Source organism: Danio rerio, chromosome 19 (genome assembly GCF_052040795.2).
Source record: "Danio rerio strain M-AB ecotype USA chromosome 19, GRCz13ab, whole genome shotgun sequence".
In the NCBI taxonomy this organism is placed as follows: Eukaryota; Metazoa; Chordata; class Actinopteri; order Cypriniformes; family Danionidae; genus Danio; species Danio rerio.
The window spans coordinates 4,268,346-4,293,202 of record NC_141039.2 but is presented as its reverse complement, the minus strand read 5'-3'; the positions used below and the strand labels follow the sequence as shown (position 1 = coordinate 4,293,202).

At 35.6% G+C, this 24,857-nt stretch overlaps 1 protein-coding gene across 13 annotated transcripts; it reads left to right on the top strand.

Moving 5' to 3' along the window:
• The first annotated feature begins 2,822 nt into the window (after positions 1-2,822).
• On the top strand, positions 2,823-24,857 carry thrap3b (thyroid hormone receptor associated protein 3b). 13 transcript variants are annotated; one of them, XM_087294302.1, is made up of 13 exons: positions 2,823-3,066; positions 3,106-3,185; positions 13,700-13,837; positions 15,585-16,334; positions 16,800-16,891; positions 16,979-17,390; positions 17,487-17,662; positions 17,844-17,955; positions 18,052-18,127; positions 19,111-19,271; positions 21,428-21,701; positions 23,244-23,390; positions 23,548-24,857. In XM_087294302.1, exons 3-13 carry the CDS (start codon positions 13,710-13,712, stop codon positions 23,773-23,775), a joined length of 2,556 nt encoding a protein of 851 aa, XP_087150428.1. In that variant the 5' UTR covers positions 2,823-3,066; positions 3,106-3,185; positions 13,700-13,709; the 3' UTR covers positions 23,776-24,857.

Sequence of the window (24,857 nt, the reverse complement as noted above, 5' to 3'; positions counted from 1 at the left end):
TCATTTTAGTCTGGCTATATCATGATGGTAGAACAGTGCTTTATAATAATAATAATAATTCCTTACATTTATATAGCACTTTTCTTGGCACTTAAAGCGCTTTACACATAGGGGGAATCTCCTCATCTACTTTTTTTAATGCAAGAAAGAACATTACAAAGATATAATAAGAACAACGAGACAAAGAGGGTTACATAAATAGAATTCCAGCAAATTAAACAAGTTTAAATGATTTACACCAAGAAAGTGTTTTACATGCAGTGTAATTGTTAAGAGTCTTTTAAAGAGTTCACATAAATTTCAAAGTCCTTTCTGAAAATAAAAAGTAAGGGTGTTTCTTTGAAAATTAACATTTATGGAAGTAAAATGTTGCTATAAAAAAACAATAAATCAATAATAAATTTACAATGAGAAGGATCTACACTCAGAGAGTAACCAAAGAACACAATTTTTTGGGGAAATACAGAAGTTTGGAAATAAGAATTTTTTAATGAAATTGGAAAAGTCAACCCAAAACACTTTACAGTAAGTACAGTCCCAAAATAAATGCTTTAGTGTTTCATCATATTGAGTACAAAATGAGCATTTAGGGGAAATACTGTTATTAAATTTAGCTAGTTTGGTATTTATGGGGTAGCAATCTCCTCATCTACCACCAGTGTAGCATCCACCTGGATGAAGCGACAGCAGCCGTTTTCCACCAGACCGCACATCACAGAGAGAGAAGACAGAGTAATGAAGCCATGATGGACAGAGGCAAGTGGGTAGATTTGGCCAGGATGGCGGTGTTAAACCCGTACTCTTTTTCGAAAGACATTCTGGGATTTTAGGGTATATGCTGAAGCATGCTAATAGGACTTTTAATTTGTCAGTAACCTGGGTTAAGCGCTTCCAGCAAACTGCCAAAGGAAAAATCAGCATGTTTGAGGTCTGTTTTCTTTAAAAATCAGCGATCTCCACTGGCTGAGTGATATCCGATATAAAGTGGGTCTCAGATTGTACAAGAAGCACTGCATTAAATTACATAAAATAAATATTTATTATATTTAAGATATTTTTGTCAACAGCAGACGGCAACTAGCCGTGACGCAGATTCCCGAGAATCTGTGCTCCAATCAGCTTAGCCCTCCTCAGCGCTCGCCATGACGACCTGACAACAGTGTGCCTTGTAAAAATTTGCATATGCATTCCTATAAAGCTCGTGTGCTCTCTAACAGCGTTGTCAGTTCGCCCGGTGTAGCTGTTTGTACTTGACCAAGGTGAGTTCAATACCGACGGTACGAGTGGAGCTACGCCAAACTCACGAAGTCCGCTTCGTGATGCTTCACCCGGGCCCGTCTGTGCTGTAGTTCCTTGCGGTTTGCGTACATAAACGCAATATCGCGAAGAATATTACGTGTTTGTTGCTCGAAATGTGCCGCCGAGCAACATCCAGTGAATACTGGCACGGCCTGGCGCCCGGTCTTTCCGTGCACTCCCTGAGGCGAGGCGGCCTTTGAGCCCTAGGCAGGGAACAAACAACCCCCGAGGACCCTCAGGGAAACACGGGGGGCCGGTAGTGGGACCTCGCTGCGAGGGTTATGGTGGGTGGGAGTAGCGAGGCCCACTCATCTTCTATTTTAAACTATAGTTTCAAACTTTAGTTTACTATAGTTTGAAATAGAAACCATGATAACTGTTATGATTTAACTTTATGCATAGAGCCTAGGATGACCAAGAGCAACAGATTCGGCCATTTTGAAGTGAAAGCGGTCGCTCGTGCATTGGATATCATTGCTGACGCAATGGCAAACAGCGGCTTTGTTTTTATTTAATTTATTCAAAAAGCGCGTTGTTTCCCAAATTGCACTAGAGTATCGCCTCTTGGTGATTCTATGCTCTCTGCTCTTTGTCTGAATGTTGTAATGTTTTGCTTTGTTTTTCAGATGAGTTGTTGAGCAAAGAAGGACTATTGAAGACGACAGTTGAAGACGACCGCGGGGTATCTCCACGAGCGCGCGCATCATAATGATTCCGGTCTGTTTTCTGAGAGTTTGTCTTGTTTAGAAAAGTTTGCAGGTCAAACAAAATAAACTAAACTCTTCCTAAACACCTGTCTCGTGTTTTATTTGTCCTCTACAGCAATACACTGTCATACAAGTCTGTTGAATGCATTTGTATGCAACATGGTTTGATAATACAGTAGTCTACAAATAAATAGTTATAAATGTACCTTCAATAATCAACGTTTAGTGTAGGTAATCAAAAGTTAATCAAAGTTGTCCTAAGACATAAGAGTAATGTTATAGTTGTTACATAACTATATTTATTATTATTTTTTTAAATTATTTAAATATATATATATATATATATATATATATATATATATATATATATATATATATATATATATATATATAACATGTCATGAACTTGCTGTTATTATAAAAATTGCTTAATAAAAAGTCCTAAGACAAGAATGGGTGTTGTTTTGGTTTTATATCAACCTACTGTAGGTTTTAGGGTGAATACAACAGATATAGGCTACCTCTTTCATAATATAGTCGGAGTTTTTAATGACTCAAATCAAGTAAAACGTCTCTTCCTCAAGTACTTTTAGCATGCAAAAGTCAAATTTAAGTATATAAAATACAGTTTCCAACAACACAAATTTGTCTTGTGAAAATGACCAATGTGGTGTTGAGAAAAAAAAAATTAATGTCAAATTATATATATATATATTTATAAAAGAAGTGAATAAGTTGTCATAATATTTGGTCATTAGATTATGTGACCGCTAGATGGCGCTCATTTAAAAGGAGAGTTCGTTTAAAAGGAGCGTTACCCTGTACTAAAATGGCGGATCTGTTGACGCATTCCGTCCAAAAGACAACATTAGGGTAGGCGACATTTAACGTATATATCTATGGACGCTAACTAGTATTCACATCGTATCATGCTCAACTCTTAATACTCTTTTACGCACTTTGAGAGTGTTTGCGTTATTTCAGAGAGATATTTAAGCACATATGAAGTAACAATGCCGTCTGTGTACTATAGCTACACAATGCAGCATTTAGCTCGCTCGTAAACATCGCTGCTGTCCTCAGATCATTGTCTGAGCAGAAGTTTCATCATTAGCCCTGACTGTCAGATGCTCTTCATCTCAGGAGCTGTATTTTTAGATGCTTGATAACAGATATAAGGTGAGTTATGGCTGGAGTGGACGCTGCCAGACGGGCTTATATTAATTTTGGCATGACAGGAGCGAACAGGATACTAATGAGTGACAGAGAGAGTCCACAAAAACTGCTCTCCGGTTGCATTTCATGTGATGAATATTATCTTTTAGAGCTTCAAGTCTTGCCTTAGGTTTTCCCCTCAGGTGTTTCTCAAGGTGAGAAATGTCTGAGTTTAAGACATATACTTAAATTAATAGATAAGTACTGAAAAATCCAATAGTATTTGACCTTTGTATAAGATTTCAGGTAGATCATAAGCCAATATTATGAAATCATGATCGACTTATTGATTTATTCATTCATACTACTTGTTTGAAAAAATAATATACCAATTCATTGTTAATACTATAGAGTTTTTGAACTATACAGTTGTAAAGTACATTAGCTGATCGGTTGTGGTAATATACTATGGTAATAGAACAACTGTTTGCAAATTACTCATAAAATATCAAATATTTTTATAATGATCCCTTCATTTGCTTGTGATTTTTAGTTTAGGTTTGAGTGAATTATGAGTGAATACATGTTTTAAAATGCAGCGAGTAAAAAATAATACGTTTTCAACAACATGTTCAATTCTATTACAGTAAACCAGTTTACTGTAGTAAAAACTAAAGAATACCGTATCTATTACAGTTCATCAGTTCACTAATTTATCAGTTCATTGATTAACAGAGTTGTGAGTAACACAGTAATACAGTAAAATACACTTTACTATAGTATGGCACTAAAAATACTTGTGTTTACTATAAATTACTGTTGTTGTTGTTTTATGTGTGCAGTTTCAAGTACAATTGTCTTTTCACATTTTAATTATTGTTAGATAATTATATATTAATATTATTATTAGATATTATTAGCTAAAAATAATCCAACTATATATATATATATATATATATATATATATATATATATATATATATATATATATATATATATATATATATATATGAGTACACACCTCACACATCTTTCTTTTAAATTCATACTTTTAATAGAAAAATATACAATATTATATTTGTCCATATACATTAGATTACTCACTACTAAAGCCGGATCTTTGTCATACAAGAGTGATAAATACAGATTTTTAAAATGAGGAAAAATCAAGAGAAGCAAGAAATGTGAAAGATTTAGTTGAAATTTTGTAGGTTGGAATTTTTTAAATATATTCTTTGCAATATTTAGCTTGAATATATTTGTATTAGCTTTTAATTTCTTAAATATGTTTGGGGACTAAAATATTAGTTTATTTATATAATAAAAATTTACATAATAAATATATCTGTTTAGTAAATCTGTTTTGTTTAAATGCATCAAAACACATTGCCTATATTCCCTAAGAAATGGATACATTTATTTATATATATAAAAACTAAATAACATCACATTTGATTATTAGATTAAAACTTATTTTTATCTGATTCAAACTTGTTTATAATCTTATTATAAAATAATTTAAATCCTATCTTATTTTTAAACTGATCATATTTAAATATATAATAAATAAACATAATTCAATATTAAACATAACTTGCAAGAAAACCTAACAAGATTACCAATACCTGCAGTAAACTACAATTAAAATAAAAAGTGAACATTGAATATTAGATGAAAAGCTTAACTTGAAGAAGCAATCAGTTTTAAAATGATAAAGATCGCCATAGAAATATTGCTGTGTTGCATTTAATAAATATTACAAGAATATTAAAAGCCCATAAATAATGCTGATTTTTATTTTATTTGATCCCAAAGTCTGAACTGAACTGGCTGATGAGGCTCTGGATGCAAAGTTCATGTTTGCCTTTAATCTTTGACCTTTTAATTCCCATCCAGCAGTACAGTATGTTGTGTCAGTATAAATCTGGCTTTTATAAAGCCTCATTGAACAATTTCCCAAAAGCCAGTGCAAGGTGTAAAGACAACTGAGAATTGACTGTGTTTGTTGTGGAGGTGTTTCGGTTGCTGTTGATAAGCTAATATGTGTGTGTGTGTGTGTGTGGTGCATTTATTTGCATCTAAACTCTCTGTATGTGTTGTATTTTGGACCTCTGTATTTAAATGTGCTCTCTCTCCATAGACTGTAAAAGTCTCTCTCACAGCATGTTTCCATCAGCCGTTTCGCTTGAATACGAGTTGCTTTGTTTAATGGTTTCACACACACACACACACATATATATATATACACATATACATATATATATATATATATATATATATATATATATATATATATATATATATATATATATATATATATATATATATATATTTGGCTAGAAGAAAAACAGTTTTTAATTTTTTTCAAAACATTTTAAGGTCAATGTTATTAGCCATCAATATTAGCAATATTTTTTGTATAGTCTACAGAACAGACCACTGTTATACAATGACTTGCCTAATTACCCTAACTTGCCTGAATAACCTAGTTAACCCTTTAAATGTCACTTTAAGCTGAATATTGAGAAATGTCTAGTCAAATATTATGGACTATCTTCATGGCGTGTCATTATTAGAGATGAGTTATTAAAACTATTATGTTCAGAAATGTGTTGAATAAATCTGCTCTCCGTTAAACAGAAATTGGGGAAAAGCATACAGTGGGGCTAATAAGTCAGGAGTGAATAATTCAGACTTCAACTGTACATCAAAACGAATATTTGCTGAATGTGAATTGAATGTCTTGATGTAGTTACCCTCTAGATCAGTTCGGGAATGTAAACAGTTTGCTGGTGTGACAGGCAGGATTGCAGAGTCGTGCTGTGTGGCGATCCTTCATTCACTCCGGACGGTCTCATTGACACACTGATTACATTACAGCGATCCAGAGTTCAAGCCAATTGAAGGACAGAATCGAGTTTCAATTGGCCAAATTTTCTCGTTCATTTAACTCTCCCATGTTGGCTTTCGGGTCACTTTGGTGTTTTTTTTTTTTTTTAACAGCCGGAAAAAAAATTAAGAATATGTTTTCGTCTTGTTTACACTCACCGGCCACTTTATTAGGTACACCTTATTTAATTGCCTTCAGAACTGCCTTAACCCTTCATGGCATAGATTCAACAAGGTACTGGAAATATTCCTCAGAGATTTTGCGCCATATTGACATGATAACATCACACAGCTGCTGCAGATTTGTCGGCTGCACATCCATGATGTGAATCTCCCGGTTCACCACATCCCAAAGGTGCTCTATTGTTTTGAGATCTGATGACTGTGAAGGCCATTTTGAGTACAGTGAACTCATTGTCATGTTCAAGAAACCAGTCTGAGATGATTCACGCTTTATGACATGGTGTGTTATCGCTGTTGTTAACACTGTTGTTATTAAGGAATGGACCACCACAACCAGCCTGAACCGTTGATACAAGGCAGGATAGATCCCTTGCTTTCTTGTTGTTGTCGCCAAATTCTGATCCTACCATCCGAATGTCGCAGCAGAAATCAAAACGTTTTTCCAATCTTCTTAACGTTCACTTCGTTAACGAGCAGTTGAACAGGTGTACCTAATAAAGTGGCCAGTGAGGGTATGTCTTGACTTTACTAGTTTTCTCTGCGACACTCATTGCACCAGAAACTTTCCATGGGCCCTATAGTAGATGACTATTTTTGTGTTAGCAGCTGCCAGCAGTCTTAATAACAGCCGGAGAAGAATGTGTGTCTATAATCTCTAAGCTTTTACTATGATGATCATATTGGAAGCCATTGTCAAGAGATAGTCCACCCAAAACTAAGTTCTGTCAACCTTTACTCAGACTTCACTTTCTTCTGCTGGAACGCAAAAGAAGATCATTTGAAATATGTTGAAAACCGGTAACTATTGACTTCCATAGTATTTGTTTTATTGATGTCAATGGCTACAGGTTTCTAACATCCTTTAAAAGATATCCTTTGTGTTCAACAGAAGCTCATAAAGATTTATAACCACTTGGTTAGGGTGAATAAATTTTTTAATTTTGGGTGAACTGTCTGTCACATTAACATAATGTTATGTGCATCATAAGACTATAATAAGAATAACCTGGCTTCTATCTATTTAGCAGTGCAACAAATGTGAGAACTAAAAAAGTAGACACATGAACAGTCTATAAAAGGAAAGTGAGATTACCACAATACATCCGTTCAAATGTTTACAACTTCCTGGAACTCGTGCACAGGCAAATGACATGTACAACAAAACAAAACTCTAGTAAAATTGCTTTATATTCACACATTCAGACTTTCACCTTCTAAATATAATTATACAAGTTTTCTAAATAGGGAAATCATATTAGCAGCCAATGAATTTACCTGAATGTATTTGTGAGAAATTCTGCCTGAGCGCATTTGTGAGAAAATCTGAATGAATGCATTTGTGAGGGAACCTGTCAGGTTGCATTTGTGAGAAAATCCGAGTGCAAGTGTCAGAAAATTGACAGTTATGCAGCTGTATGCACTAGATGTATTTTTTCAAGGGCTACATGCAGTATACATATATCCAGATGCACTGAATTTATGAATGAAATATGATATAAATTATATTCATTAAATACTAGTACTTATTTCACTAGTATTTTTTTCTATTATTACAAACACAAATGTAATCTGCCATTTATATATTTATTTGTATTTGATATGTATTTGTAATACTCTTTTATATATATATATATATATATATATATATATATATATATATATATATATATATATATATATATATATATATATATATATATATATACACACACACACACAGTTGAAGTCAGAATTATTAGCCCCCCTTTGATTTTAAACATATTTAAAAACATATTTCCCAAATGGTGTTTAACAGAGCAAAGACATTGTCACAGTATGTCTGATAATATTTTTTCTTCTGGAGAAAGTCTTATTTGTTTTATTTCGGCTAGAATAAAAGCAGTTTTTAATTTTTTAAACACCATTTTAAGGACAAAATTATTAGCCCCTTTAAGCTAATTTTTTTTCGATAGTCTACAGAACAAACCATCGATATACAATAATTTGCATCATTACCCTAACCTTCCTAGTTTATCTTGAAAAATATCTAGTCAGATATTATTTACTCTCATCATGGCAAAGATAAAATAATTTAGTTATTAGAAATGAGTTATTAAAACTATTATGATTAGAAATGTGTTGAAAAACTCTTCTCTCCGTTAAACAGAAATTGGGGAAAAAAATAAACAGGGGGGCGAATAATTCTGACTTCAACTGTGTCTATATATATATATAATTATTTTTTATGGGTTTTCACCTTTAATGACAGGAGATTTACAGACATGAAAGTATGGGGAGCAGAGAGAGGGGAAGGATCAGCAAGGGACCTCAAGTCGGGAACCGAACCTTGGTAACCGCGATCGCCTGCGTGCTATATGTTGACGCGCTAACCACTAGGCTATTGGCGCCAACATATTTGTAAATCTCAATACATCTATTTGTTAGAACCACTGGGTTTCTACTGACATTTGTTTTGTGCAGAGTGGTTGCCGTTTATTTTGCAAGTCAAGTGATTCTTTGCCAAGCAGATTGTGTTCGTTTGCGAAATGCTGGATTTGTTTGTGAAATTTTGGCACAGATTTTATTTTGCTCTATACCATTACTTATGCAAAAATTACTTTTATAAGGCTTTGAAACACAAGTGTGTGGAAACAATGTGTGAATATAACCAGCCTCTAATTGAAAAAAAATTAATTAAATTTTTTTATACTCGCACTTTATAAAACCAGTCTGCAGAAACACTTTGATTGACATTCTCCCTTTGTACATGTCATCAGACAAGCCCCGCCCACTAGTGATAATCCCTCCAATATTAGCATAGAATGTTTCGTTTTTGAATCTGCCACTATGCTGACACGCAGGCATATGTAGCTCCGCCCTTTTTTGAAAAGATTAGAATCTCATTTGAATTTAAAGCGGCAGTCACCAAAACCACACAATTAGGATCACAGCCTAAAAGGAGCAGCTTCAAAAAGTTGTAAAACATTATTTGTGTGGTATTTTGAGCTGAAACTTCACATACACGCTCTCATCAGAGACTTATTTTACATCTTGGAAAAATTGCCATAATATGTCATCTTTAATCAAATCTATACCTCTAGTATACTTTTTTTTCACTGTGGAAATTACCTCTCATAGAAAATGCTGTAGGTCCTGACTTTCAGAAACGTTGTAATAATTGTAATAGTATTTTTGCAGACATGTCTGAGAGAGGCCGGCTCATGCTGGCTCACTGGCACTCTGTTGTGTGAAATACTAACTGGTGTTAGCCAGATTTCTCTGAACTGGCCTGTGATTACAGCTGTCACTCTGAGAAGCTTCTGACAGGTGGTTTGAAATGGAGGCGCTGTGTCTGTTTTACCATGTGTAGATCGTGCAGTAGGGAAACATGGCCATATAATATATTAAAGTTATAGTTATAGTTATAGTTTACAGCTATAAATGAATTACTTACTCAACTTTTACTTATCATCTACATTAAGTTTCTTTTTTCTAATGAACACAAATTAATATTTATTTTTTTACAAATGTTGGAAACTGGTAGCCATTGACTTCCATATTATTTGTTTTCCTGAATGACAGTGGTTATAAGTTTTCAACATTCTTCGAAATATCTTCTTTTTTGTTCGACAGAAGATAGAAACTCATAAAGGTTTGGAAGATCCTAGTTGTGAGTAATTTATAAGTACAGTTTCCTCTTTTTAACATACACGTCTTAATCGGAACATAACAAGGTAGGAGTGGATGTGTTAATGAATTTAAGGGCCAAATTTAATTTATAATATGTTGGTTTAACATTTAAAATAAACTAATAGCACTGTCATGCTGCTGATAATGGTACTTTTTATCTATTATTTTCATATTCTAATATTTGTAGTGCTTATTCGTTGCATGCTAGTTTTTAGTGTTTACATAGTACTCATTTAATAAATACTGGTATTAAATAAACATTTAGTCGTTACATATTTTAATAGTTATTAGTTAAAATATGTACTTATTCATTAAAATACTAGTGCTTATTTTAATAATTTAATTTGCCATTTACTTTTGAGTCTAATATGAATTCCTTTTGTGACTAGTATGTTTTTAAACATCGCTTGTATAATCAGAGGCATTCATTATTAGATAATACTTCATGTAATAGTCATTATAGTCATTCACTTATTAGACTCTTGTGTTTATTTCTAGTAGCAGTTTTTATCTTACAATTCAGATCAGCTTTCTTATGCTGCAGTAAAGTTCAGTTAAAAATGTCCATAATAATAAAAAAAATCTAATAAAATTTTTATAAGTTTTGAATACTCATATATTTTGAATAGTTAGTAGCTACTTGTATGTAACAAACAAGGCCTAGTATATATTTAATAGTTAAGATTAATGAGATGAGTACTATCCAATAAATAATAGCTGCTGTAGTATGGAATAAATATTAACAAATAAAATAAGTTAATTAACAAACAAATAAATAAAGCCTCCCATTTCGATTAATATCTAATGATAAGTAAAAGTGTCTAAAAAAGTGCTTGCTAATGAGTAATTACTAGTAATAATGATGTACTAGCTGTAATTGGATGCTAGTAAAAAAAAAACAACATGTAATCAGTGAGAAATTTTTATGGAAACCAATTACAATAATCTAACAATAAAAAGCTTTTAGTGAATGATTAATTAAGTACTAAATAAAGTGGTAAAATCTCCCAGTTTTGAATGATGAATACTTGTGCGTATCTAATGAATAGGTTGGCTACTATTCTACAAAATACTCTTGTAACTACAGAATTAGCTCTTTGGTACTTAAAGAATAAGCTGTTGTAGCTAATGAATAAGTGAATGAACAATGAATATTGTTGCAAACAATTTATACGTGTTGAATTTAAACAAATAAATTAATTTTAGAAATGTTCAACTTAATTTATTTGTTTAAATTCAGCCCAAATAAATTGTTTGCAACTACTTAACTTAAAAAAAATGAGTAAATCCATCAATCAGCTCTGGATTATTTCTTTTAGTGTAACTTACTTAATGGAAAAGATACTAATACAGTTGGTATGGTTCATAGATTAAATGTTAACATTCTTGCCATATACACACTCACCAGACATATCAAAGCTTAATTTCTAGATCAATATTTTATTAATTTATTTTCAAGAAAGGAAAGAGAGTTTATTTATGTTAAAAATGGGAAGAATGGTAGAAAGGGGCGTGTAAAACCGTCTTGTGTGCGCGCGCATGTTGATCAGGAAGATCTGAACGGCTTCGGAAGCCTCTTGCGTTTTGTGAGGCGACTAAATGGCCACTTCTCCGCTTCATTACTGAGAAACCTTGCAAAACTTATCTCACATAGGTTAGAAGGGCGAAATAGAACACTATAAGCAAAAGCAGACGATTATTGCTCGGGATAAAGCGTTTAAAACGCGTTATTCCTCCGTCGCGTGCTCGCAGCGCCTCAGCTTGTGAGCTCGCGCTAATCATATCGAACTAGCCCCCCAGGTGAGTCTGTTTTATATATTTAACGCCATTTTGTTAATATCTTAGTTGAACTTTTTTCTTGAAATGTTGCTTCTTGTTATTTTGTTCTTGTTGCGTTCGCTTTTGCACGCGTTTCCGACAAGCTAATCAAGCTAGTGTTAGCATGGCGGCTAACATTAGCTATTTTATTTGACTTTACCATCCTTGCAATGATAGTTTGGTGGTATGAATTGGCGGCTTGAGGTGTGATTTGGTTGCTTTGCTCGTAAAAAAACGTATTTTGTTTCAGGTAACGTTCGATTATGATTTTTTTAAAGTTGACGAATGTTTAAATGTTCTTCATTTTAGCCACAAAACAAACCTGAATGTTCACCACTCCAAGATGTATCAAATTATGTTTAGCATGTGGCTGCGTTGTGCTAAACTCGTGTGTTTATTTCTTCATTTATCATGATGGAAGCGAAAACGAAAGTGTTTTGACTATAAAATGGCTGTTGTGTTCACTTGCTTTTGCATTGGGATTTTCCATCTAACCCACTGCTAATATAAAGGTTATTTTCCCCATTTCTGAAGCTAACGTTAGTAAATTGCATGCTTATTCACACATTTGTGTGTTTTTAAACATCTCGTTATTAGTTTGCTGCATATCCATCTTGAGTATTTCAAAATAATTTAATAAAACTAAGTTATATGTTTATTAAACTACCCTTTGAGTTCCTATGTAGTCTACATGCAGCCTTGGGTGGGTATGCAAATGTGCTCTGTACTGATGACTTGGTCAATGCAAACGTTGCCCATGAATTTCCGGAATAGATCGGAATCTAGCTGCACAAGATAAACTGGACTGTCTTTACCCTAAAGGGTTAGTTAAAATTGCTGTGCAGTTGTTTTTCTTCCTGCTTTGTTGATCAGTGCAAAAACATTGACTAAATGCATATCAGCTTTCAAGCTAGAAGAAATGCATCTCACACTGAATGATCATTTCAGTTAACTCCTGTATCTCATATTACTATATTCAGAATGTGAAACTAGCCTTCATAGAGTAATAATTGCAGTATATTCCTGTCAGAAACTGCACTGCTGTCTATTGTGTTTTTTGCAGAGAGAGCTGAATGGATCACTTCTGTATTGCAAACTACTTCTGCAAATGTTGCATGAAAATAAAAAGGAAGTGTGTTTTGTATGTTGAAGGATCTGAAAGATTGAATCAAGTTAGATTGGCAGGTCTTTGTCCTAATTTGCTGCATACTTTTCGGGTGGTTTTCTGTTAATGTTTGATTAATGTGATCCACATAGTGTAAACAGTTCATCCACTAAGGATCAAGGTAGAACAAAAACACACTTTGACCATAAATGTTTATCAGTTTAGAAATAAAGTGCAGTGTTTGAAGACAAATAATGTTTTGTCATTGCATCAGTTACCGTAAATTGGATTTTGTTCAGCTGACCTTGATTAAAACTGCTGTATTACACTGGAGAGACAGCATTAGTCTTTGTTAGGTAGTCTTACATGTAGTTAGTGTGTTGGAAGAAATGTAGATGATATCTATTACACAGATTTAAATAGATTATCTAGATCTCAGGTGAAATAATAATGCTAAATAAATTCCATAGATTAATTTAATATCTTTGCTGCCTTTTTGTGAAAAAAAAGTTATAATCCTTTTAAATTAAAATACTTGCTTGGCCTGTTGGATTTAAATAATTAAATATTGACAGTTTTGCTTAGCTTGTCTTTTTAATCAATTCAAATAGATTTTAGTCCCAATGGAATGGCATAAGTAACATTAAGTTGTAATTTTATTGTTGGCATGAAATTATCATTTAGTGATTGTCATCACTGCATAAATAAAAAATTACAAGTTCATTTTGCTTTAGACAAACAAGAGATGTTATACCAACTTGGCTATGCTTAGTTTTTTTAATCTTGATTTTAAGTTTTTTTAAATCAATTAAAGGTTAGTTATGCACTTAGTTTTAGGAGTTTTAAGTATGATTTTTCTCTTTTCTCTTTCTAGGTACGCAGAGATGTCCAAGCCTCCAAATTCTGCTTCTCGCTCCCGGTCCAGGTCTAGGTCTAGAACCAGATCAAGGACCTACTCCCGATCTCACTCGAGGAGTCGCTCTCGCTCGAGGTCAAGAAAGCGTCGCTACAGGTAAACAAATTAAATAGATTATTGACACATTCTTTCTAATAAAGTGATGGTTGTATTTGCATTTTATTGTTAAATCTAAAAAAAGGGGCTTTAGATGGCCATTTTTAACTCTGTTCTAAAAAGAAGGAAGTTCCTCTAAGGCAGTGGTTCTCAAACTGTGGTACATGTACAGCTAGTGGTATGCTGGCTTCCTTCTGGTGGTATGCAGAGGAATCAATGAATAGTTAAAGTAAAAATAATTAACATGCTTTTAACCCTTTAACGCATTTGATAACACCGGTGTGATCAGTAAATTAATTTTAATATGCTAAACCTTTTATTTTCAGTTTTCTAATGTTATGTATTCTATCATTTAAGGCTGATTTCTTCCCCATATTTGTAACAGTTGTTAGGCGTATCCTGCATTTTTATATCCCAATGTTGACAGGTATAGTTTAATCATTTGCTCTTCTGACACAAATAGCCTTCTCTAACTTGCAGTAAGCAGATCTATTTTTTAATTTAAGTATGTAAATCCAATTGATATTTTTAAAATACAAGTTAATCTTTAGATTTCAAAGATAAAAATAAGTCATGTATACATGCATAATATTTCAAAATTTATCTAAGAGAGTTTATATATGAATATGATGACATATAGCCTATATTTATGAGGTCCAAGGAATATTTCCAGGTTTTGATAAATAGGCTACTATATGATAATACTTAACATCTAAGTACAGCAGTTTTCTTTTTACTTTTTATAAACAGTGTTGTATTAATTTACATTTTAAAAGCACATTTCAATTTAAACGTTGACATCTATTTTTACCTGTAAGCACAGTACAATGTTAATGTTTAAACTATTTAGAATGTTTAAAGTGGCTTGACTAATAAATATTCATAATAATATTAAACTGGCTAGTTTTTGAGCTGTGCAGAGCTGTAGCTGCTTAATTAGGCCCACTACGCTGCTGTATTTTAATACTGGTCATTACGGTGGTACTTGGAGAGACCATTGTTTTCTGAGGTGGTACTTGGTGGAAAAACATTCGAGAACCACTGCTCTAAGGTTTATCCCGCAGATGACTTAGCAGTCATTGAATACTCGAATAGAAACCACAGAGATGAGATGCCATGTTTTTTTTGAAGGTTGCCTTTCCTCTTATGTACTTCTCGTTTAAAAGCCCGCCTCTTTTTTTGCACACGTCCTGTGAACGTTAAAACAGTTTCCTTTTGTTTAATGTGACTGTACAATTTCCACTGCATGTGGCTAACCATGTCTCTCCCACAATCGAGAACTTTCAACTTTGATCAGTAATTGTTTTTCTAAATCCATATTCCAATGAAAAAGCACAGACGGTAAGTCATTTTCATGTTGGTTTAGTAAATGCTACATTTGAGCTTTAGTGTCTTTGGTAAAGCCAAGAAATGTCTTGAGGCATTGCCACATTTAGGTAATCAATTCACATTACTGTGTAGGAACTTCTTGCATAGCTTCTGAAGTTGGATATGTAGTCTTTTATTCAGTGAGAAAAGGGTTGCATGTTACAAAATTAGCAGGAAGTTGTTTACCGCTCATCAAAAGCACTTGCTCATTTGCAAAAACCCAGGAAGGAAGTTGTGCCATCTGTGTGAAATATTGATTTTGTTGCGCCATCAAGTGGTCATAAATCCTAACTGCATCTTTGTCTCTTCTCTCTCTCCCTCTCTTGTCTAACTGCAATCCTCTCTCTGTGCTTTGCATTTCGCTCCTCTTTCATTCAAGTTCTAGATCAAGATCCCGTTCACATAGCAGGGAGAGGAACTATCCTTCTAGAGATTTCCAGGGCAATCGTGGGTACAACCGCGGTTTTCGTGGCTACCGGAGACCTTTTCAGTACAACCGGGGTAGAGGGCGTGGATTCTTCCCACGAGGTAACTATCACAGGGGTGGTAGCAACTATGGTTACCGTTCCAACAACTGGCACGGCCATAGAGACCAACAGCAGCCGTACGACCACTCGTACAGCCCTAGAAGAGGGCGCTCTCGTTCCCACTCACCACGAAAACGGTCACCAAGCCGGAGCCGCTCTCGCCATTCCAATAGATCATCTTCTGGCCGTTCCAGACGCTCCAGCTCTTCCTCCCACTCCCGATCTCCACGTCCACGCAACTCCAGCACCGGGCGACCCCATTCTAAAGATGGCAAAGACAGGGGATCACCAGGTGAGAGCAAGGGAGCTGCTAAAGAAGCATCCAAACCTACAGGAAGCCCCCCAGAGGAGTCCGGCAAGTGGGAAGGCATGACAGACTACGATGCCAGTCCCAAACGCACTGCTGCATCTGCTGGTCCATCAGACATCAAAGTGTCACTTTCTGGAAATTCCGGCAATGGTGGTTCACTCTGGCGAAGCATCGGCCCTGCTAGTAAAAGTCCACCAGCAAAGACGTCAACCTCAACTGGCTTTGGCTTCTTCTCAAAGGAAGACATGAAGACGGAAGACAAGTCTGCCTCCATCTCGACGGCTTTCAAGAAGTATGTCTTTTTGCTTTTAACATTGCTTTGTGGATGTTTTCCCTCTCTTTCTTTTCTCCTCCAGGCCGTTTTTAATCAATCATCATTCTCTCAAATGTGTTTAGTCCTTGTACAGCAACACAGATCCTTGGAAGAATAGAGCTTATAATGGAAGCCAACTAATTTCAAAACTCAAATGTCACAAATGGGCCTTTACCTGTGCTATGAGGTTGTTTGCAATCCCATAATTTAGGAGATTTTTAATGATGTAAGTATGGAAAAAAAAACACCTTGGTTAGTCGTGTCTGCATTGCTGAAAAGTTGAGCCATTAGTTTGCGCATGTTTTAACTGTTTTTTGTTGTTGTAAGTAACCCTTTTTATCTTGCTGTCTTGTTGGCAACTGGTTTGAAAATGTAAATGTTTTCAAATACAATCTGCTTGTTACTATATGCAAAAATCTGATAAATGTGTGATGTTCACCTCAGGTTTTTGGCAGAAAAGAAAAAGCCTTCAGACAGGGATAATGGCAGGGGGGAATCTTTAAGCTTGGGCGAAGCTGACAACGAGAAGAGTGGCAGTAAGTCAAGAAGCACATTTAACACATCCGATTCTCCCTATGATGGTTCAAAGACTGACAAAGTTCTTCCGTTTTTGGATCCTGAAGAAGAGGAGTATCGGCAGGAACTGAAGGAGAGGAAGGCTGAGGAGGAGACAAAGTATAAAGAAAAAACCCTTGTCACGATGCGGGACTTAACTGAAGAGCGCTTCGGGAAATGGGACGACTCCGTTTATCTGTCCAGCAAAGAATCATCAAGGAGGGATGAAGATGTCGAAGAGGAACTGGATGAGGAACTTTATCGCAGTCGGAAACATGCGTCCAGAAAAGAAGAGAAGGCCGCCAAGAAGAAAGAAAAGAAAAAAAGTAGGATCAGTTGCAGTCCATCTTCTCCGCCGTCATCTGGAGGCAGGCCACTGTTTCCAGTTGTAAGAGAGGCTTCACCACCAGTTAAATCTTCAGCCAAGAAAGAGCCACAGTTTAATTTTAGTATCAAGGCATTTACTGGTGATGGAGAAGGGTATGTGAAGTCACATTTACTGCAGACTTTTATAAAAATTATTATTATTATTTATGAAAGATCTGTACGAATGTATGACTCGCTGTTTTTCCTCAGCTCGTCAGGTGCATTAACTAAAGAGAGGCGTTTGTCACGGGATCTTGTGCACCCTGGTAAAAAAGATCAGGATGACTTTCGCTCAATCTTCCAGCATATTCAGTCTGCTCAGCTTCGCAGAAGCCCTTCAGAGCTGTTTGCTCAACACATAGTGACCATAGTACATCACATTAAAGGTAAATCCAGTCTAATCTGATAGTTTTAAGCTATTCATCATTAATGCTGCACTTTGTGTTTTGAGGAGCCCCTCAGGGTGCAGTCATGGGACCATTTTTCTTTGTAAAGACTTTGGTTTTAGTTTTGAATATTTTAATGTGATGGCATGTAAGACGTTTTTTTTCTTCTCTCTGAATGTAGCTCAACATTTCAAGTCATCTGGGATGACTCTGAATGAGCGTTTTGGAATATACCAAAGAAAAGCGGCAGAGGTCGAAATGATGAAGCCAAAAAAGAGTCCTGAGATCCACAGGTATGTGAATTTGTGCTTATGCATCTTCAAATGAATTATTATAGTTTAATGCCTTGTTTTTCCTTTTTTAATACTTCTTTCCATTTACTTCCACAGGCGAATCGATGTGTCTCCCAGTGCTTTTAAGAAGCACTCTCAGATGTTTGAGGATTTCGAAGAGAGCGGCTACAAGGTGACACAGAGCGTTTTCAAATCTGAAATTCCTGCCCAAATGTGTACCAGCTGAAACAGCAGAAATGTGCTATGAGGTGTATAATGCTAATGCACAAGAACCCCAATCTCAGTCTTGTATTACTGAGCGTTACGCTCTCACCCTCCAGCATTTGTCGTATGATTAATCGTGGGTACATACTTGCCCAAACAAAATGGCTAATCAAAAGGAAGTGACAATTGATCCTGTGTCCAAGCCTTTCAATGGACCGCTAACCAATGCAATAGTAAGTATATCTCATCAAAAATGTGTTTATAAAAAAAGTGAGCCTCAGTACTGATCAGTTTTGGGAAAGCATGGAGCATGCTGCTTTCCCATGAGATCTGTCCGTTTTTGTTTTAGTTTTGATTCTTTTATTTTTCACAGATTCTTACGTGTTCATAGATTTGTCACATTTTCAGTGGGCGTCCTATAAATTATTTTATCACATTTCCTCCTAAAATTGTACACATTTCAGTGGTTTCATTTAATCTTACCCAACACTAAAGTAATAGAGGGTGACTATTGCATTTGAGGCTGTTCCTTAAGATGGCCAATAGATGGAGTTTTTCAGCTGGATTTTCCTTTTTATTGTCATAACTGTCTGCCATTTCAGTGTGAGAAATGCTTAGGGTAACACTAAATTAATCATGTTAATTATTAATTTATTGTAGGTTTGCACAAAGACTCTCATTTTCTCTTACTGTAACCACAGTTGTTTATCAGAATCTGCTACATGTTCTTTCTCTGCAGTAAAACCAAATGAGCATGAAGGCTAAATTGCATCCAAACAAATAAATCAAAGTTTTATTGTTTGGTAAAAGTCATTGTACAGATTCTGCTAAACAAAATATTGCTTAAATTAATGTCATACTGGTTTATTTCCTTAAGATGAAACAAAGGAATTTATAGTTGTTTACACTATTGCTGTGCTAATATTTTTGGATATTGTTGTGTCTCTGCAGGATCATGGCAAAAGGCATGAAGGCGACTCATTGGACCTCCGTTTGGCTATTGAGCGCCGTAAAAAGGATCCTAAACGAGAAGGGGGAAAGAGTTCAGCTGGCTCACGCACACCCAGCCATGAACTCTCCCCCGAAAGATCCTCCAAACAAAAGAAATCCAAGTATGTTCAAGTCTTTGATTTTTACTGATGAATAATATTTGAACAGTTGCTGAATTCTGAGCTATGTAGTCTTGTGCTCGTTGTCTGGACTGCAATGATTTGTTGTCTAAATCTTGATATAACATGTCTGTTTTCATTCACAGAGAAAAACTGTATTCATATTTTAAACAATCCTTGATTACAGAATTAGAAAGGTGGCATTGCATCATTTCTCAAATTCTGCTTGATAATCTTCTTTCATTTTAATTATCTCATTCTTTTTCTGTCTGCTGTTCAAAATCAGATGAATCTAGACTTGATTTACAGTTTTAGATACTTGGTTTTTCTTCAGTGTGCTTTAATATCATAGGAAATTTATTTTATTTATTTATTTTTTTTTATTTGAAAATTTATAACACTGCAAGTAATTTTCTAAAATATGAAACACGTTATCCAAACTTTTGCAAAACACAATGTTGTTTTAATATTGTGAAGTATCACACCAAAATTAAATCAAATTTTATTGTCCATGGAAAAATGTTTTTTTGTCTCATTCATATCTAACAACTTCTCTGAAGCGTCATTTAATGTAAGCAGACTCAAAGCCTTAAGCCTTGCCCATCTTTAAACTCTTAGCTGTTCACACCAGACACAGCACAGATCGCGCTTTTCGCGTGTAAATAGACATTTTTTAACATTTTTAGTTTACTCTTTTCACGTGTCATTCACTTCACAATAGATGCAAATTTGATTATGAGTGGGGCATCTGTCTGCCCGGTAACTCTAACTTCGTTGCTTAATGATTAACGTGGATTTGATTGAGAGAGTAGTTGTGTTTTAGGAAGGCTGAAAAGCAGCATATATTCTTTAAGTGCCGTGTCTGAGTCCACTAGATCCTTTCTGAGGTGCATCCAGCTCTGAGTTTTCTTTCAGAAACTGTACCAGGATAATAGAAGCTTTCAGCAGTGCTTCAGATTGAGCTCAGCCCAGTTTTGGCCCGATTTCACAGAGTGGTTCGGTATGCGTTTATGGGCATTTCCATTGTCAAAAAGTGAAGCGTACAATACCACTTTTTGGGTACCCTTTTTAAAGGGTACATAGCATGACAAAAGAGTACCAAAAAGTGGAGCTATACGCGCAGCTGAATGCTATTGGTTTACAGGAAAAAAAAGAGAAAAAAAAAATATATATATAAATATAATAAATATATAATATATATGTTATAATCAAATAACAAATGATTCTTTTAGCAACTGCCGTGTTTAACTATTATCATCACCTTTTGGACTATTATGAACGCAGAATGACAGAAATACTTATTTACAAGAGGTTACATTTGCTGGTGAAGATTAAAGATTCATATGAGAGGTTTGCATTGACCGTGGGCTATATATTTAATTCATATAATTGCAGACATTACTGTAGGCTATTGTAGTCATAATTCTGCAGTTATGATCAAATCATGTCCATAGAAAGGTTAGTAATGAACAGTTATACACAAGTATTTGTGTGTATGAAGCATCTACATTGTGAGAAGTGCTTCTCGTATAATATGCAAACGACCTGTACAGCTTTGCTTTAACGTTAACTCAAGCGAGAATGACGTCGACTGAAGCTTTGTCGTTCATCACGCCCCCACCAGTGGTACCCTTTTGGCAGTGGAAACTCAAGCCTGATAAAGGGGACTCGTACCGTACTGTACCATTTAGTGTAAATGGGCCATTTGATGAGCCGGTGTCAGCAAGAAAATTTACCCTCTGGACACCAACAACAGGCACAACGTCATAATCGTGCCCCTACACAAGCCAGCTTATGATTGGTTAACAAGGTGCGAATGTCCGTTAAACTTCAGATTTTTCAACTTGATCAGTTTTCGTTTAAAATGCTCAACTCATGCGGATTAATTGTTGTAAATAGCATCATTCGCGCAAATTGCACCTCGGGATGTCTGTTCGTGTCTTTGCCTTGACTTGGCATCTGATGTAAACGCACAATTACGGTCTTTCAAATAAAAATGGAAACTTTTAAATACAAATGTATTGTTTTAAATGTAGTGTATACTGAGCACTTTTGATACATCCTTTTAGATTGCAGAGTTTACTTTGCACTCAGATTATTTCTTCAGTCATTGATTTGGTCATTTTTTTAATACTTTGTTTTTTTTTCTCATTCTAAAGGAAAAGCAAAAAGAAACGAGAGCGCTCTCCTTCCTCCTCCTCCTCTTCGTCCTCCTCTCCCTCCCCGCGTCCGTACAGAGGGAAGGAGTACTCTGAGGAGCACATGGAGGGAGGCTTTAACAAGGCCCGCCTGGGGTCACGGGACTACCCCGGGCCCATGGAGCGCGGCCCTCGGGACTATGAGGGCTACATGGAGAGGGGTTACGAGAGGGACAGAGGCGGATATGATCGAGGAGGATATGACAGGGGTCGTGGAGGTTATGACCGGGGCTTTGTAAGTACTTAACCATTTCTTATCCAGCTGAAAACACTTACTGATTATTAATGAGTTGGAGATGGAATTCGTTTCTTCACGGAGCGTGGAATAATGGATGGCTCCACAGGGCTTTAAAATGCAACCTTTTTTGGTTGAAATTTTACCTGTGATGGGGCTGCACGATATCCTTTTAGCATCAATATCAGAATGTGTGAATCTGCAGGATCTCAATTGAATTCAAACAGTTTGAACATTAGAAATTACAAAGTTAATCTCGGACCACATATACTTGCAAAATAAAAGAAAGTTTTGCAAACAAAAAATAAAGTATTAAGCAAAAATAAATAAATGAATGCAAATCTCCAAAAATACTAAAACCAAAATACATTTTTGAGGGGAAAAAAATTTAATTTTGCCTACAATAATAAAGATCTGCAAACAGAAAATTAAGTTCTGAAAAAAAAAAAATTTGCAAAGAACTGCAAATAAAAATCAAGCAGTGCAAAAAAAAAAACAATTTGCATAACATTTTTATAGCATTACCTCGTTTGAATTAGCTTTTTTAGGCAGCAGTGAGTTTGCCATGCTGTTTTCACTTTGCACTTCATGTTTCTGCATGTTTCACATTGTGACCTTGATTTGACAAGGGAACTTGAGTGTTTACGGCACCTTGTCAAATCAGGGCCACAAAGTGAAAATAAAGTATATTCCAGAGTGTACCATATTTGTTCAGTCCATATGTTCATTTAACATGAGATATATAATACATACTGAGACTCTGAGAGATATATATATATATATATATATATATATATATATATATATATATATATATATATATATATCTGTATATATTTTTTTTTTTCTGCAATTTCTTCTCTTTCAATGCCGTAGTAGGGTAGGGGTAATGTAATGCTTTAAATTGTAAATGCAAAAAACTCAAATAAAAAAAAAAAAAATATATATATATATAGTATATTTTTATGACGCTGTATAACAATAATATTTTTACAGTACTGTGACTGTGGAGGTGAATGTAGGCGTTAAAAATACAATTATTGGGTAGTTTATTAGACAACGTAAATAATGCTCTGTAAAACTACAGTTTTTACCTTACTGTGACTGTTGGGTTTAGGGTTGGAGCAGGAGCAGGGGCAGATGTTAATAAAATACAATAAATGGGAAATTAATAAATAATAGAAATAATTCTCGCCAACTTCCGGCCGCAAACCTATCAGATCTAGCAACAACCTTTTAAAAGCACCGAAGACTCCATTTTTAATTAGTTGATGCTGGTGTTGTGTCAGACCAATCAGAGAGCCGTTGTGGATTGCCATGCCTCCGTTTTAAATTGTGTATCGTTCTCTGATTCGTCAGTCACCTCTAATGGTCAAAAAAATATGCATCATGCATTTTTATGCTGGATAGTGTACTATAATTGTACTTCAATTGTGGTTAATTCATGCAACATTTGCCTCGATGTCGTTTAAACACATTTGCAATGCATGATTGTTTTCCTCCCATTTATCTGTCTTGTATTCTCATATCATCTGTTTTCAGCCCAGAATGAGAGGAAGAGGATGGAACCGTGGAAATTACCCAGGCAACAACCCCAACATCAACCCCCCGAATATGGGTGGCCCCCCGCGTCCCCCAGATGAGGAGTGGGACCCTGAATACACCCCCAAAAGTCGAAAATACTTCCAGGTGTGCTAGCATTCATCTCCCCTCTTAAACGGCATGTAAAAACTGGTGGTGGGTTGCTTCGCTTGTCCTGAATAAGTGAGCAATTATGGGACAGAATAAGCTGCATGGTGGCCAGTAGGAGAGTTTCAATTTCCCTCTCTCTCTCATCCCACTGCAGCACGACGACCGGGACAAGGAGGGGGAGATGAAGTGGCTGGACACAAGGGGACGCGGAAGAGGGAATTTTCCACGTGCCAGAGGCACCTTCATGGTTCGAAAGAGTGGTGGCAGCCCAAAGTGGACCCACGACATGTTCCAGGGCAACATGGAAGAGGGAGAGATTGAGGGAGGCTCAGAGCACAAAGATGAAGATAAACCTGGGGAAAACCCTGCTTCTAAGCCATAGTCTGTTTCTGTAACTCAAAGTGCATCCTCTTTGTTCCGGTGTTGGACTGTATGATAAAACATGTCGTTTATAGCAGTGTTTCCCAACAATGTTCCTGAAGACACACCAACAGCTCATATTTTGGATGTCTCCCTCATCTGATCCATTACCTTCAGGTTGTTTGGATGAGTGGATTCAGACGTGTTTTGATTAGACAGAGGTTTAATGTGTACTGTTGGTGTGCCTTCAGGAACAGGGTTGGGAAACCGGTTTAAAGCACCAGTTTATCAGCATTTTCGTTTATTTTTTCGGTTTGCTTCAGGTGGTGGGAGGTGATTTGAAGAGCTCAGTCATTCGGTGGCTGACATTAATTTGATCTTCGTTTAAAAAGTGCAATAAGGAGATCCATGCACTTGTGCCTTAGATTTAACTGTAATTTTATCATTTCTTTTTTACGTTTTTGTTTTTTATTTTGGCTATATATTTTCCCCGTTTTGTGCATGTGCGTTCATGCTGCAATCATTTCTGTTCCTCCCATCTCGTCGTGTAATCTCAAAGATGTTCGGGTGTCCCTTGTGGACCAACACACTGTGTGGTGGGCCGTTTTTCTGAAAATCGTCTGCTAAAAGTGTACATACTCGGAGTTTCCCAGCAAATGTAACATCCAAATTAGTCCTTCCCTTAACGATACCACTATTTACTAAATAAGTTAAATTATACAGTGTAAATTAAACTCCTAATTTGCTCAAATACAAAACGTCCACCATTATAATTCTGATTTTAAAGTGTAGATAACGATAGAACATGCAGGAAGCAGCTTCTAGCGATGCGTTTATTGCATTACTGTGCTCGAACTGTCCCTCACGTTGTAAGATAGCTCATGCTGCATGTTTAGATCATGTGGTTTTTCTTTATTGATCTCGATACGCTGCACCGCTCGGTTGTGCTGTACGATGCACTGGAGACTCGATCGCTTGCTTTTCCTTGTAGACATCTCGCTTTGTGGTGATATTACTGTAACGCTGTGATCTTCTGTTAACATTACTCAGTGCTTTCGGTCTCCGTGGTGGATTTGAAATAAAAGCCGTCCTCTGTTTGATAAA

Coding starts and splice junctions, on each gene's coding strand:
- thrap3b (XM_087294294.1), top strand. CDS start 2,836: ATGGCGGATCTGTTGACGCATTCCGTCCAAAAGACAACATTAGG. Junction 17,391..17,486: donor TTTACTGGTGATGGAGAAGG/GTATGTGAAGTC, acceptor GTTTTTCCTCAG/CTCGTCAGGTGCATTAACTA. Junction 17,663..17,843: donor CATAGTACATCACATTAAAG/GTAAATCCAGTC, acceptor CTCTGAATGTAG/CTCAACATTTCAAGTCATCT.